The sequence below is a fragment of the Octopus sinensis genome, linkage group LG21 (assembly GCF_006345805.1).
Source record: "Octopus sinensis linkage group LG21, ASM634580v1, whole genome shotgun sequence".
NCBI classification, from domain to species: Eukaryota; Metazoa; Mollusca; class Cephalopoda; order Octopoda; family Octopodidae; genus Octopus; species Octopus sinensis.
In genome coordinates, this window is record NC_043017.1 from 24,022,500 (window position 1) to 24,037,863 (window position 15,364).

General features: G+C 38.5%; 1 protein-coding gene across 1 annotated transcript in view; it reads right to left on the reverse strand.

Moving 5' to 3' along the window:
* The window catches only part of LOC115222810 (potassium voltage-gated channel subfamily H member 8-like), a 196,530-nt gene extending 190,935 nt beyond the window's left edge, over nt 1–5,595 (reverse strand). Inside the window, exon 1 of the mRNA XM_036512066.1 lies at nt 5,369–5,595. Within this exon, the coding sequence (XP_036367959.1) occupies nt 5,369–5,444 (76 nt within the window). The 5' untranslated portion in view covers nt 5,445–5,595. The remainder of the gene's footprint in view (nt 1–5,368) is intronic.
* Between the last annotated feature and the right edge of the window lie 9,769 nt (nt 5,596–15,364).

Here is a 15,364-nt window from a genome sequence, read left to right on the forward strand (position 1 = left end):
GATTGGGCCAGTGAGATGGTGAAGAAGCTACTAGCATTTTAGGAAACTCTTATATTCGCTGATGAGTCTAGATTTGCTGTATTTTTTGACAGTGGTCAAGTGTGTGTCTGGAGACTCTGTGATCAAGAATTTGATGTGAAAAGTTTGCAGCCAACAATGAAACACAGCAGCTATTCTGTGGTCTGGGTAGCAATGGTTCATTAGACTTGGTGGAGTGTGGGGGAAACATAAACTCAGATAAATATGTGTCCATATTGCAGAAAGGACTCCTTCCAATCTTCTCCAGTGGTGAAATGATTTAAGCTAAAATGATCAAATATCTGTTGGATGAGAATGACATTAAAAGGCTTCCATGTCCAAGCTAGTCACCACATATGAACCCTATTGAACACCTCTGGGACATAATGGACAGGATGCTTCATAAAAAGAACAAGAAAGCATCTTCAAAGCCAAATCTTTTGAGATTACTGCATGAAACTAGGCAAGAAATTCCGCAAGAGAATATTCGTCATCAGACCAGTAACATGCCCAATAGAGTCCTTGCATTGAAAAATACAAAGGGCACGTCTACTAAGTATCGAATATTTATATTATAACAATTAATAAATAAATTTAATGTATAATTTCAGATTTAAATAAATTTTAGTAATTATAATGGCGTCTATTTATTTCTGCCATGTGTGTGTGTGTGTGTGTGTGTGTGTGGTGTGTGTGTGTGTGTAAACACACTTTTCCTTTTTTCTTTTACTTTTCCTAGTACTCATTCGATCGGTTCTTTGACCGAACCGCTAAGTTACGGGGATGTAAACACACCAACATCGGTTGTCAAGCAATGGGGGTGGACAAATACATACACAGTTTCCATCTACCAAATCCACTCAAAAGGCCTTGGTCAGCTCGAGGCTATAGTAGAAGGCACCTGCCCAAGGTGCCACGTAGTTGGAGCGAACCCGGAACCATGTGGTTCGGGAGCAAGCTTCTTACCGCACGGGCCAAGTTAAATATTATATTACACAGGAATTGTATTAGTGAGATTTACTTAATTGACCCACTGATCGGTTGAGAAAAATTAAACGACCTAGAAAATTAATACTTTCGCCAATCCTTTCTGGTTATAAACCAAGCAGAACACTGAAGGTAGGGAAGGACATACAGATTGAAACCGGATATATTTTGTAAAGGTCACTCAATGGAATAAGCATGGAGCAGTCTTTGAACATACTTTCGTACGTTTTACACCTTTACTTTTTAACTATAAATTTTGATTTGTATAGATTCTTAACCGCTTTTCAACTGCATGCATACAATCGCAGGAGTGGCTGTGTGGTAAGTAGCTTGCTTACCAGCCACATGGTTCCGGGTTCAGTCCCACTGCGTGGAATCATGGGCAAGTGTCTTCTGCTATAGCCCCGGGCCGACCAATGCCTTGTGAGTGGATTTGGTAGACGGAAACTGAAAGAGACCTGTCGTATATGTGTGTATGTATATATGTTTGTGTGTCTGTGTTTGTCCCCCTAGCATTGCTTGACAACCGATGCTGGTGTGTTTACGTCCCCGTCACTTAGCGGTTCGGCAAAAGAGACCGATAGAATAAGTACTGGGCTTACAAAGAATAGTCCCTGGGTCGATTTTCTCGACTAAAGGCGGTGCTCCAGCATGGCCGCAGTCAAATGACTGAAACAAGTAAAGAGTATACATACATACATACATACATACATACATACATACATACATACATACATACATACATACATGATGCCTGTTTTAATGCCAGGAACTTTATAGTTTATACTGGGTGCGTTTTTCGTGGCACCAGCACCAGTGAGGTAACTTTGGATCTTGCAAGACTTAAAGGGGCTACCACGACATAAAGAGGAATAAAAGTTAGTGTATGGTGTTTATAAGAGATATGCCAACATCAGCTAAATATGATTACAATAACAGATTTATAGCTGTGATAGTGAATTAGTAGAGATTAACAGTATACAATAGGGATAGGAAGTAAGTAACGGATAAAAAAGGAAGGAGGGATTAATGTCAAATGTTAGTGAGAAAGGAAGTGACAGAGTGGTAAAGGTGAATGAGATGGGCTGCGTAGGGGCATATCTGTAGAGATGTCGTATATTATACATTTCAAAGTTCACGGTCTACTCCGAATTTCACACTTGGCTGGGCTGTTCCCTTTACCCAACGCATTCAGTTTTATACCAGATAATGATTGCACTATATAAAATATATTATTGATATCAACAACTGTTGAATTATATATATATATAGTTAATCCAAACATGAAAACACAACAACGCGAGGACGTGGAACAAGTATAGTATTATTGGACGCTCAGGAAAAAGGAAAGAAGGAGGGTTTAACGTTTCGAGCGGAGCTCTTCGTCAGAAACATAGGAAAAGGAAAGATCCAAAGAAGGGAAGACGGAGGTTAAAAAAATCGCCAACGGTACACACGCAGTTACATTTTGAATATATATATCATACATATATATCATATATACATCATAGCATCATATACATGTATGTATGTATGTATGTATGTATAAGACTGGTTGTTCGGTTCCTGTAGATAATTCTGTCCATTTATATTTGTGCAGTTTAGAAACTTATTTTCAAATTTCTCAATGTTTCGTACAAACCGAAAGGAAGGAAGGAAGGACAGACAGACAGACAGACAGATTTGTGTGCGAATACATTTAAGAATAAATTATCATATGGATGTTTCCACAGACTAGTTAAACAAGTATTTCTCTCCGAATTCAAGGAACGTACAATTTCTTTCTGAAAAATGCGATTTTACCAATCATTATTTGTATTTTACTTTTCATTCGTCATTATTTAACAAAGTTCGCAAGCTCATGTCCCAACTTCGAAAGTGAAAAGCAAAATGAGCCAGTTTAGCGAAGGGCCCTGTCCATTTGAATTCAACATTCGTCAACATGACTGTCCCACCCAACACTATTTTTCATATCGCCGAATTGTAGATAAAATTGGATTTAGATGCTGCCTCTTTAGAAATAATGGACTAAATCACTAAAAAGCAAGCTTATTTGCTTTGGACATCAAACAGCAATGGTGACAAAACGCAACTAATAACTCTTCAGCCGGTACTTCGACATTAAAAAAAAAATCAATTCTTTGATTTAAGCTTTATGTTGTTAATCCTTTCAAGAGAAAATAACAGCAACAGTTTTTTTCTTAATAACTGGTTTAGCAATGGTTTTAAAATGATGGATTAAAGGGTTAAATAAAGTAGCACTTCCATAGAATCAAGCAGCATAAAAAATTATTACTGGCATGGTGTACTAAATTATATAAGAGAACTGTAGAGGAATTTTGGAAGAGATAAGTGACACTCGGAATGTTTCTGTAATTTGGTTTAAAAAATGTAACTTTCACTACGAATTCTAATAAGTGTTGTTAATAGGAGGATGACGAAGGGGCATTATTGTCACGAATGTGAATTAAAGGAATCCAAAAAGCCATCATTTCAAATAATGCGAATATCTGATGGGTGCAATAAAGACACAGGATGCGTGTTAGACATCATCCAGTTTTCATTCTACAGTCAGGTGCATATAATAAATTTCATATTACGTATTATACATACAATACACTTTTACACACACACACAGTGTGTGTGTGTGTGTGTGTGTGTGTGTGTGTGTGTGTGTGTGTGTGTGTGTGTGTGTGTGTGTGTGTGTGTGTGTGTGTGTGTGTGTGTGTGTGTGTGTGTGTGTGTGTGTGTGTGTGTGTGTGTGTGTGTGTGTGTGTGTGTGTGTGTGTGTGTGTGTGTGTGTGTGTGTGTGCGGGTGCGTAGTTAGTATGCATTTATCTGAATTGATGTTGTTATCGAGTGCGGCCAACCGAAGTGTCGGTAATTTATCTCCAGTCTACTTATACCCTATCCAAATTCATTACTAAAGAAGGATTAACTTAGACTCCTTCATGATCCGACTACATAGAGGGGTGACCCGAAGTTCAAACCGAGAAAATAATCGCAACGAATTGGTAGGGTAACTTAGATCGTGGGAGAGAATATTTTGCAGTGATGATTCTGTCTTTCTGAGATCAAATTCCCATTGAGATCAACTTAAACTTTAATCCATTCGAGTCAGCAAGTAAAATACCAATACTAGATCAATTCTCTCTCTCTCTCATTTGTAATTCAAAGGTCCAGTTTTGTCACTCAGTATCACAGTGATTCGGCTTGAGTTTCATGAAAGATACACGTGTCTAGGATAGAAAACGCGTTTGTATTTTTGACGTGAAAGTTAACTTCCAAACACACCACAAGGAGGAGAGTTTTGCTAGAAAATGTGACAAATGACAACAAAATAGAGGCCTATATTTTTCCTTCCCCTTCCTTAAAGGGTGACAAACTTCACATTTAGTTTAGAAGGAAGATGCGTTTTTCCATTACACGGATATTAATAACTTACACTGCAATCTGAGTTTGTGCTAAGAAAATCTACAGAAGATTCGAAGCAATATGATATATGTATATCATTAAAATATTTAGATGGAAGTAATATAAAGGATTCGATACCTTTATGTAGTTAATTATTTCAAGGGAAGGAGTAAGTCGATTACATCGACACCAGTGCTCCACTGGTACTTATTTTATCGGCCCCGAAAGGCAAAATGACCTCGGCAGAATTTGAACGCAGAATGCAAAGAAAGGCAAAATGACCGCTAAGCATTTTGCCCGACGTGCAAATGATTCTGCCAGCTCGCCGCTTTATGCGTGTCACTAATGTGAATCATGTATTCAAATTCCGCCAAGGTTTACTTTGTCTTCCATCCTTTCGAGGGCGATAAAATAAGTACCAGTCGATCACGGAGGGTCGATGTAATCGACTTCTCCCTAACCACTCCCCCGAACTTGCTGGCCTAGTGCCAAAATTTGAAACCAATATTAATCAGGTATCATAATAAAGTGTAAGATGATTTTTGAACTCAATCATAATTTTTTTTTTTTATTATCATCGCGCAGTGTATAAGTCCCAGGTGGGCCGCAGATTACAATAAATATGCTCCGATAGAGCACATGCTATAATGCTCCCATGATTTTCATCGCACGTACATACATATTGATCAGACAATTATACAGTGTCAAACACACACACACACACACACACATCTAACAATTACTTCATGTGCGCATACATATATTTATTTCATATATATGTCCTTATATGTAAATATATACTCATACACTAACTTGCATGCATGAGTATTGAAACTCGATACACAGTAAACACACTCGTAAAAAAGAAAAAAAAAAAAACAACAATACTTTTCTCTCCCGTCACCAAAAACACACTGACTGTAACAACAAAATTCCCCTTTGTACTCACCGGATCCTTCAACTCGGTTTATTATAGTATCCAGAAACCTATTACCGGCTGTCCTTCTGCCTCTTCGGACAGGCATTGTTGCAGTTAAATTCCAATTTTTCTTTTATCCTAACTTTTAATTAGTCGAAGTAAAAGTTCAGTAAAAATCCAAAGGTCTCATTATTTTTTTTAATCGTCATAATTGTTAGAGTTTGTTTTATTTTTTTCGCTTCCTTTTCATCGGATTTAAATTTTAATTTTTAATAATTTTCTATAAACGAGAAAGAAAAACAATAAAAGGAGGCGGGGAGAATATGAAGAGAGAGAGAGAGAGAGAGAGAGAGAGAGAGAGAGAGAGAGAGAGAGAGAGAGACAGACAGACAGACAGACAGATAAGGTGCTTTTGCTAGTGGAGGTAGGGTTGTGTGTGTGATTCTTTTCTCTCGGAAACAACTTATGAAAATAAAAAGTAATAAAAATCACGGATAAGTTGTCAACGAGAACCGTTTTCTCTTCGAGGTCAGGTAAAGATTCCGCTGAGTCTACAGGAATTCTCACATGCTTAACCCACCGACTGGTAAACTTATTGGTAATTTTTTCTCAACAAAGGACCTCCATGGTCGATTTACGCTTGTTAATTACTAAGCAGTTGTGTAGCCTAAACACTTTTTTTGTATTGTTCTCTCTTCTTGACATGTCTTGTGTGAATACACGCAAAGATATATATATATATGTTTAAAGAGGTATATGCAAATATACACGCGTAAATACCAGAGTTATGTGAGTGTGAGGGTTAAAGATAGAAACTGTGTGTTAGTGTGGGTGTGTGTTAGTGAATGCACACGTGTGTTTACATATAGTTTACAATGCGATAGAAGCGTGTGCATATATGAATATGTCTCAGGTTTACGTACGTTTCCAAGCATGCACGTGTGTTTATGTGTTTATGTTTGCATATAATATTTGAGTAATTTGTTCTATTTTTGTACTTTAACAATCCACATCAGTGGAAGACTGCTGCAACAGATTGAAATAGCTGCCCTTCAGTAAAACATTGATGAAAAAAAAAAAAAGAAGAAGAAAAAAGAAAGACTTTAGCCGGTGGCTGGTTTATAGCAGGACGATTTGAAAGAGAAAGAAGAGAAAGACGAAAGAAGGTGGGAGAATGAAATCAGAGATGATGAAAGGAGGAGATTAAGAGAAAACCTATGTAGTCGTTTGTAAGCGGCTTGCATATTTACATGTATTTGTTGTCGAATCACTTTAATTCGTGATGAGTTACTTCAGCTTTGCCAAGAAGTAAACATCTATTCATTATAGTTTATCATATGTGATAAGGCAAGCGCTCGAAGAAATGACACGAGCGCCTGGCGAGCTCAGACCACACTTTAGTTTCGTTTTCTGTCTATAGCCATTGTCACCTGAATTACTCTTCGTTAATGTTCTTGACGAAAGTATGAATGTCACCTATTACCATTTCCTCTTCTTTCTTTTTTAATCGCAGGATTTATATTTCTATGTAAGAAATCAATATGATAACAAGTGCAGTAGACTCGAGTAAGCATAAGCTATGAACTTCCAACACCGTTCAAAATACTTCCGCACCACCACTTACAAAGCATTCGCACGTATGTATATATACATATGTATATGAGTGTGTGCGCACGTGTGTGTGTGTAAGTGTGTGTGTGTGTGTGTGTGTGTGTGTGTGTGTGTGTGTGTGTGTGTGTGTGTGTGTGTGCTGCATCTATACGAGTGGGTGCTGAAAAGTTCATGGCTTTGGGTGAAAGGAAAAGACAGGAGAATCAGTTAATTATGATTTTATTCAATATATTCCCCTCTCAGATTTACACTTATTGCAGCGGTCCTTCAGCTTTTCTAAGCTTCGTAAAAGAACTGGGAAGGTTGGGCCTTCAACTAGGCCTTTCGCGAGATTCTTAAAGCCAAGAACGTCATTTATGACGTTTACCCAACGTTTCTCTCTTCCATCTTTAAAAAAATATTCATCTGTTGCTGTGATAAACTGATAAATGCTTCAATTACCTCTTCTCTACTTAAGAATCTTTTATTGCTTATGAAAAGCTCAAAATGCTTAAATAATTGATAATCAGTAGGAGAGATATCAGGGGAATAGGGAGGATGTTGCAAAATCTCATAATTCAGGCTTTCATCTTTTGGGCCGTAGTTTGAAGAGTGTGAGTGAGGTCGTGCATTGTCGTGGTGCAAAATTGGGCCATCTCTATTCACTAGTCTGGGTTGCTTCTTTTTCAAATTCTCATGCACACAATCAATTTCCTGGCAATACGATGTTGCTGTTACCGTTTTTCCTTGTAGCAAAAATAATGAATAACTCCCTTCGCAGACCACCATACAGTGACCACTAACTTTTTAAGGTGCAATGGTAGGTTTGGGTTAGTGTTTAGGGTTAGGGACTTTGTTCAACCAAAGTATTTAATCCATCATGCCGAATAACTGATTTTGGCCTATCCCTTGGTTTCTTTCCAAGGTTATCATCTCCTGAACGGGAGCTTTGGAACCATCTCTGAACAGTTCTGATGTCAACAAAACCATTGGCCCGCTTGATTTTCCGTAGTGCTTCTGCAGCAGAGTGGCCCATACGAGAAAATCCCTCAACATAGTTTGGTTGTTATCACTTTCATGAGGCCTGTGGATGCGAATTTTGTATTTCAATATTGTTGGAAAAGAAAAAGAGTCAAAATCAAATGCAAGTTATACATAATTGAGTTTTTGAATTACTAAAATAAGTAATTAAAAATGCGACGTTTCATACACCCAATGTAAGCTATAAACGTATAAGAGATGCAGTAGAATCACAGGTAGATTAACAGATGAGATCGCTTTCGTTTGTGGCAGCACTAAGAGCATGTGGGACTTAGACTTTCTCAAATGCCCATGGGGCACGCTTGAGGTAGTAGATAGTTTCTGCTACTTGGGTAACCAAGTTAGTAGCGGTGGTGGATGCTCTGAAATTATTGTTTCGAGACTAAGAATAGGATAGGGGAAGTTCAGAGAGCTACTACCTCTGTTGACAACAAATGGACTCTCTCTCTCTCTCTCTCTCTCTCTCTCTCTCTCTCTCTCTCTCTCTCTCTCTCTCTCTCTCTCTCTCTCTCTCAGTGTGAAAGATAGATTGTATGTTGCTTGTGTACGAACGGCTGTATTCCATAATAGTGAGACATGGGCTCTGAATGCAGAGGACAAGCGTAGACTGGAGAGGAATGAAGGTAATATACTCCGTTAGATGTGCAATATCAGTGTCCATGAACGACAAAGCGCAACTGTGTTAAGAGATAAGTTGGGCATAAGAGGAATTAAATGTGGCACGCAGGAGAGGAGAATGCGTTGGTTTGAACAGGTAATGCGTATGAGTAAAGACAGCTGTATAAAGAAGTGCCCGTCACTGAAAGTGGATGGTACATGTAGAAGAGGGAGACCCAGGAAGACATGGGATGAAGTGGTGAAGACTGAACTCAGGATGTTAGGGCTCACGGAGGAAATGAGAATGGGCCGAGATGTCTGGCGATATGAGGTTCTAGAGAAGACCTGCCCACGTCAGCGAAATTGAGTGCTAGAAGCGTTATGTTCCACCCACGTGTAACAATGAAACTTTTCCACACTCTACCCCAAGAAACCAAATTACATCTCTTCTAAACTGCATCTGTTTCTTCCTTGCATTTTCTCTTCATACACTATGATTATCTCCCACTCCTTATCCCTACCCTCACTGTCCTACTCATTTATCGCTGCTTTCCCTCACCCTATCTTTAAACCCAGATTTTCACCAGTCATTGCAATCCTCACTCCCTACTTGCGCCTTCTTCAGCCTTCAAGTGGCTCTATGGTAATAAATTTGCTTCCCTACACAGTTCCGGGTTCAGTCCTACTGCGTAACACTTTGAGCAAGTGTCTTCTATTATAGTATTGAGTGTGGATTTGGTAGGCGGAAACTGAAAGAAGCCTGTCGTGTGTGTGTGTGTGTGTGTGTGTGTGTGTGTGTGTCTTAGTGTCTATGTACGTCTCCCAGCACTGCTTGACAACCACTGTTGGTGTGTTTACGTCCCTGTAACTTAACGGTTCGGCAAAGCAAACCAATAGAATAAGTACCAAGCTTTACAAACTCTTCGAGGTGGTGCCTCAGCACGGTCGCAGACTAATAATTGAAACAAGTAAAATGTATATATAAGTTGAAGAGACTGTCCAACACGTTCGCGTGCGTGTTTGTGTGTGTGGTGTCTTAGTGTCTATGTACGTCTCCCAGCACTGCTTGACAACCACTGTTGGTGTGTTTACGTCCCTGTAACTTAACGGTTCGGCAAAGCAAACCAATAGAATAAGTACCAAGCTTTACAAACTCTTCGAGGTGGTGCCTCAGCACGGTCGCAGACTAATAATTGAAACAAGTAAAATGTATATATAAGTTGAAGAGACTGTCCAACACGTTCGCGTGCGTGTTTGTGTGTGTGTATGTATGCGTGCGAACGTGTCGGATAGTCTCTCCAACTTTTTTTTTTCGAAAGTATCCCCTTCAGATCCCTACGTTTTCAAATGTGGATTTTCTTTTTTTAAGGAAGAATTTGTTGGATTGTATACCAACCAGCACCTGTTCATCACAAATTAAAGGCGTTTTAAGTATGTCAGCCTGCAAACAAGTCATTCAAGATGTGACACTGGTTCCAGCTTCTGGAAACATAAGCTCGTGTGTGACTGACAATGCCCGATGGATCGAAATAGTCAACTAACAATGATTTCTCAAATCTCAGTTTGATAAGTGCCATTCATCACTTAACTCACTCTCTCTCTCTCTCTCTCTCTCTCTCTCATCTATCTCAAGTGTGTTTGTGGTGCGCGTGTTCGCATCATGCCCGTCGCTAAGAAGGAGCACTGGACGGTACTGCTCCTTTACTATTCAATGGTGCACCCTCAGATTTACAGTGATACACATTTCGAAACTCAATTTTAGCATTACTACAAACTAGTGCTCACCCAGAATATTCTGAAGTGCCCTCAGCCACCAAAGTCTGGCGATAGGCTTGGCTTGAATACACGACCATATATTCTGAACAACGCATATAGCTTATGATTTCAGACGAGATAAATATGAAGATAACCAACTGAATAACCTTGTGAGAGTAAGACATAAATTCTATAGCTTTATTGCCCAAACAAAAAAAAACATTCATCCTAATTTCTTTATCCCTTTTTTATAGCTGGCTTTATGGCAATGTACGAATTTTCAAAAGCCAAAATCACAACCGAAACGCAACACCGTTCCAACACTCAACAGACGGCTGCCCCACTTGTTTGCAAACATCAAAAGCTACGTATTTAGTAAATTTATGAAGGTGGTAAATGTACGGAATGTCGTACGCAAAAACTTCGTAACTCTCAAATGGCTGCCCTTGTGGCAAAATTTGAGACCATTATTATTATTACTTCAAATTTGACACAAGGCCAGTACTTTCGGGGAGTGGCTAAGTCGATTACATCGATCACAGTGTTCAACAGGTACTTATTTTATCTCAAGTCGGCCATTGTCTTGAATTCAGATAATTCATGTTAGCGTTGGCGTACTAAATAAATAGCGTGCGGTAAAAAAAATCTCAGCGAATTGAGATTTGCCTGCTGGATGGAGAAAGGAAACAAGAACCTAGTGCTCGATCACGTGAGGCGCCGGCGCACACACACATTGCGTCTGATTAAAGGAGATGGACAGTTTATTGGATCTAAATATTCTCTTCCATGAAAAAGAAAAAAATTACTCTATTTACTATACGTGTTTTAAGGATTTCGTAGCATTGGACATTTCACTTGATTAAATGGCCGACATCTAATTCACATTCGTTCTTGTACTTTTTCTTTGCTTTCTTCCTTCTCTGTTTTCATTTCCTCTTCATTTCCCTTATCTATATTACCATCCTTCTATTTTCTTCTTTCCTCCTCTACCTTTTTCTACTTTTCTCTCTTGACTGTTTTCCTTTCTTATGTTTTTCCATTTTTTCTCCTCTTTACTTTTTTTTTCTTTCTTTCTCGACCCTTCTTTTTCATCCTTCCCTTCACTGCTTCCCTTTCTCATTTCTACCCTAATTTCTCCTATTTCTCCTAGTTGTCCCCAAACCTATCTTTTAACCCAACCAAAAGCAACAATATCCCAAAGTTTCTAATGAATAACAGAGTGTCGACAGCAATTACGTATCTATTAATATTTGCCCATCAGATGATGGCATGTTTACGAAACGTGTTAAAAGCACTAATCTGAGAAGATACAGTATGAAAACTAAAGGGACGTGCAGTTTGTTTTCTTCGACCAACCCAGTCACACCAGAACTAAATAAAAATGTGTGCTGACAATGATAATTTGTGCTAATGAAGAATCAGCATTAGAAAGTTTGTGTGTGTGCGCTCCCTGAAGGAACCAGAAAGATTACGAACGACTACTAAACATGAAATCACTTACCAATTCATTATTCCTCTATTCTCTAACTGGTTTCAATCATTGAACTCTGTCGTGGTAGGACACTGCTCTCATAATGATTTCAAACATTGGCACAAGACCAGCAATTTTAGGGGAGGGGTAAGTCGATTACAAAGACGGACGAAATGCATTTTGTCCGGCGTGCTAACGATTCTGCCAGCTCGCCACCAATCATAATGACCCTAGAACTTACACAATCTGGTACTTACTTTATCGTTCTGTTTTTATAAAATCAATATGTTATGCTTTTTGGTACAGTACCGACTTTTACACCAGTAAATATAAATATACACACACACACACATTCACTCAACTCGCTTCTGTACAGTTTCCACCAACCAAACTTCATTCATAAGGTCTTAGTCAAAACGAAACCACAGTAATATAAGTAATACACAGCGGCCTCTTCTTTATTAAATTTTACTGCAGCTTCCATTCAAGATTATTTATTTCCAACTATATACTTATCGCCTTCAGAATTTTGTATTATGTTAATCAGTTGTACCTTTTCTCCACTGTTAAGAGAGTAACAAAAAAAAAATTGATCGTATATAATATCTAAAGGTTTTAAATGACTATAGACCAACTAATTTCATGATATCAAGTTATGTTGTACTGAGAAGCCCATAATAAAGTCGAAATGGCGATATCTATTACTAGGACATCTAAAAAGAAATTTTAAAATAATTATATGGAAATATTTAATATACTCTCACTCAAAAGAATAAAAAAACCTATTAATAATGACTTATAAACCCTGAAGTGGATTTCTCCCCTTGAAGGGAATCTTCACTCTCTCCTCTTACTCCAGAAGCAAGTGTAGGTGGCAGCAGCAACAGTCCATAATCAAAATTTCCCACATTTTGAACCATGTTTGTCTAAAGAATAAACATTCAATCAACTTATCGAATCAGTCATTTATTCCATTTTATACATTAAAAAAAAACTCTCGTGTTTAATCTCCTTAGAGTTAGGATAGGGACCACAGAGTGTGGGTTTGAATGTACGATGTGCAGTGAGGAAACAACGCATAGACAAGGAGCTACGAATGGGTAACTCAGTTCTGTACTCTTTAGAGTAGGATAGATCACCAATCATGAACTGGAAAGATAGATAATGCGGGATTATGTAACATATAAGCAAGACTCATTTGGTGTTGAGTTCAAGGTAACCTTTTCTACTCGTACTCTCTGGCAATCAATAGAATTCATGGAAAGATCTGTGTGTGCAATGGGCGTCACCGGGCATTTTATACCGCCTGAATTTATCTTCAAGAGGAAGCACATAGCCAACCAACTGCTTCATAGAGTACCAGAAGGTTCAGTTGCTTGTGGAGGCGAAAATGGATGGATTGATCAGGAAACATTTTCTAAGCGGCTATGTAATTTCATAATCATATAAATCCATCTGTTGAGAGAAAAGTGCTCCTCTTTTGGACAATCACAACATCCACATTAACTTGGATGCAATTGAGCTTGCTCGCAAGCATGGCGTAGTCATGGTATCAATTCCACTTCATACCAGCCACAAGCTTCAGCCCTTAGACAGGACCTTTTTTGTGCCCGTCAAAACCAGGAAGTTGATAAGTGGATCATCAATCACCCAGGTCAGCGAAGAGATGACTTCAAAGTTACTGCCTTTTGGGGCAGGCCTTCATACGAGCCTCCAACAGTTCAGAACGCCTGCAATGGATTTCGTTGCACTGGGGTCTGGCCATACAATCTGGATGTGTTTGATGATGTCGATTTCATTTTGGCAGAAGTCACTGAAATTGCTGATTCTAAAGGAAGTCCAACACCATCACAGGAACAGCCACAAGTAGATCCTGCACCTCCCCAGTCTTATGATCCATCGGTCAAAGGTGCAGATGAATGCAAGAGTCAAGAAGATACAGAGGTAAGCCAACACAATTCCCCACAACAAAGAATCTGTGTTGTTTCCCTGTCACCTGTTCCACGAACTCGGGCTACAGCAAGAAAAAAGAAGCACTCAAACTTCAGAGTGCCTCATCAGTTCACCTTTTAAAGACTCTCTCTCTCTCTCTTTCTCAGCTAAAGCCTTGAAAAAAACAACTAAACCAACAGCAAGGAGAAATGCTCGCAAACCCAAGACCACTGGAAGTATGCTGAAGACACTAGCCTGCACATCAAGAACAACAGACAAGGAATTCCATTGCTATTTCTGTGACGAACTTTATCAAGAACCCCGACAGAAAATTGGATTGAATGTCAGCTGTGCAGGGAATGGCCACATGAAAAGTGAGCTGGGGTTGAAATTGATGACGTTACATTAATTTGGGAACTTTGTATGAACTTTGTATCCCCTAATCAGCTACCTTGCTGACCAGTCACATCGAGCACTATTTCTGTGTCTTTAGAAAAAGAAAACCATGAACCTTCAAGTGTGGGATGGGTCTGCAAACTGAGAGTAGGAAACAGTATTTCTCATGATCATAGTTTACTTTCATTTATGTCATTTTCAGTTTTTTTTTTTATAAATAAAAGATGTATTCCAGGACAATACACATGAGTATGCATTTGAATATGGCAAAATGTAATAAACAATTTTATGGGGCAAAACGGACCATGTCTGATAAAAATTTCTTTTGCATATATCTATGCAAGATTTTATTCCAATTAATCATACTACACAGAAACATAAGAATGGCTATTCTCTATGCCCATAGCAATTTCTATCTGTAATAAGATGAGTGCATTTTTGACGTAAATATCGAACTTTTCCAAGGAGGGGGGCGTTTTGCCACGTCTTCCTCTAATCACTTTCATCAACTACTATTCTTTTGTTATTTTGGTCGATACTATGAACTTTGTCATTTCGGGATGGGTAGATTAAAAATGTGTACACTAAATTTACAACACTCTCTATAAACAGCACCATACTCAAAGAGAGAATGAAAAAGAGAAAGTAAAACTGTTAACAGAGAAGGAATAAGAACGATAATAACAATCCTATAACAAGGCTCGTTATAGTTCTGTGAATATATCATTAGAGATATCTCACATTGTTTTCTAAAGAGTTTATTTAAAATTGGACAAAAAGTTGTTGGACAAAAAAAATCATCGGACAAAAAGACGTGGGTGAAAAGACGTTTGACGAAGTGACGTCGAACGAAAAGACAGCTACGCTTCTGATCGGACCCTATAGAGGAGGTGCCTAAGAACTTTATCCCAACGACCCTCCCAAGAGTAGCGAAGGAAGAAAGATGGATATATATAAGTGGGTATGTGAATCTATTGTTTCCATGTGAAGTATGTATTTGCCTTCTGACTTACTTGATAACATAACGAATTTGATTTACTGTCGCTGTTAAAAATTTAAAGAATCTAATAATAACACTTTTAAAGGAATTCGAACCGCTTATCAACTAACTACCTAGTGGATGCAGCAATTTTATTTCTCTCTGGTTACTCTAATTGGGTAATTTTAAGGCAAATATAATGAAGTATCTTGCTGATTCAATACAGCGTTTCCTCTTGAAGGCAAAGAATTCACAACAACTGCTA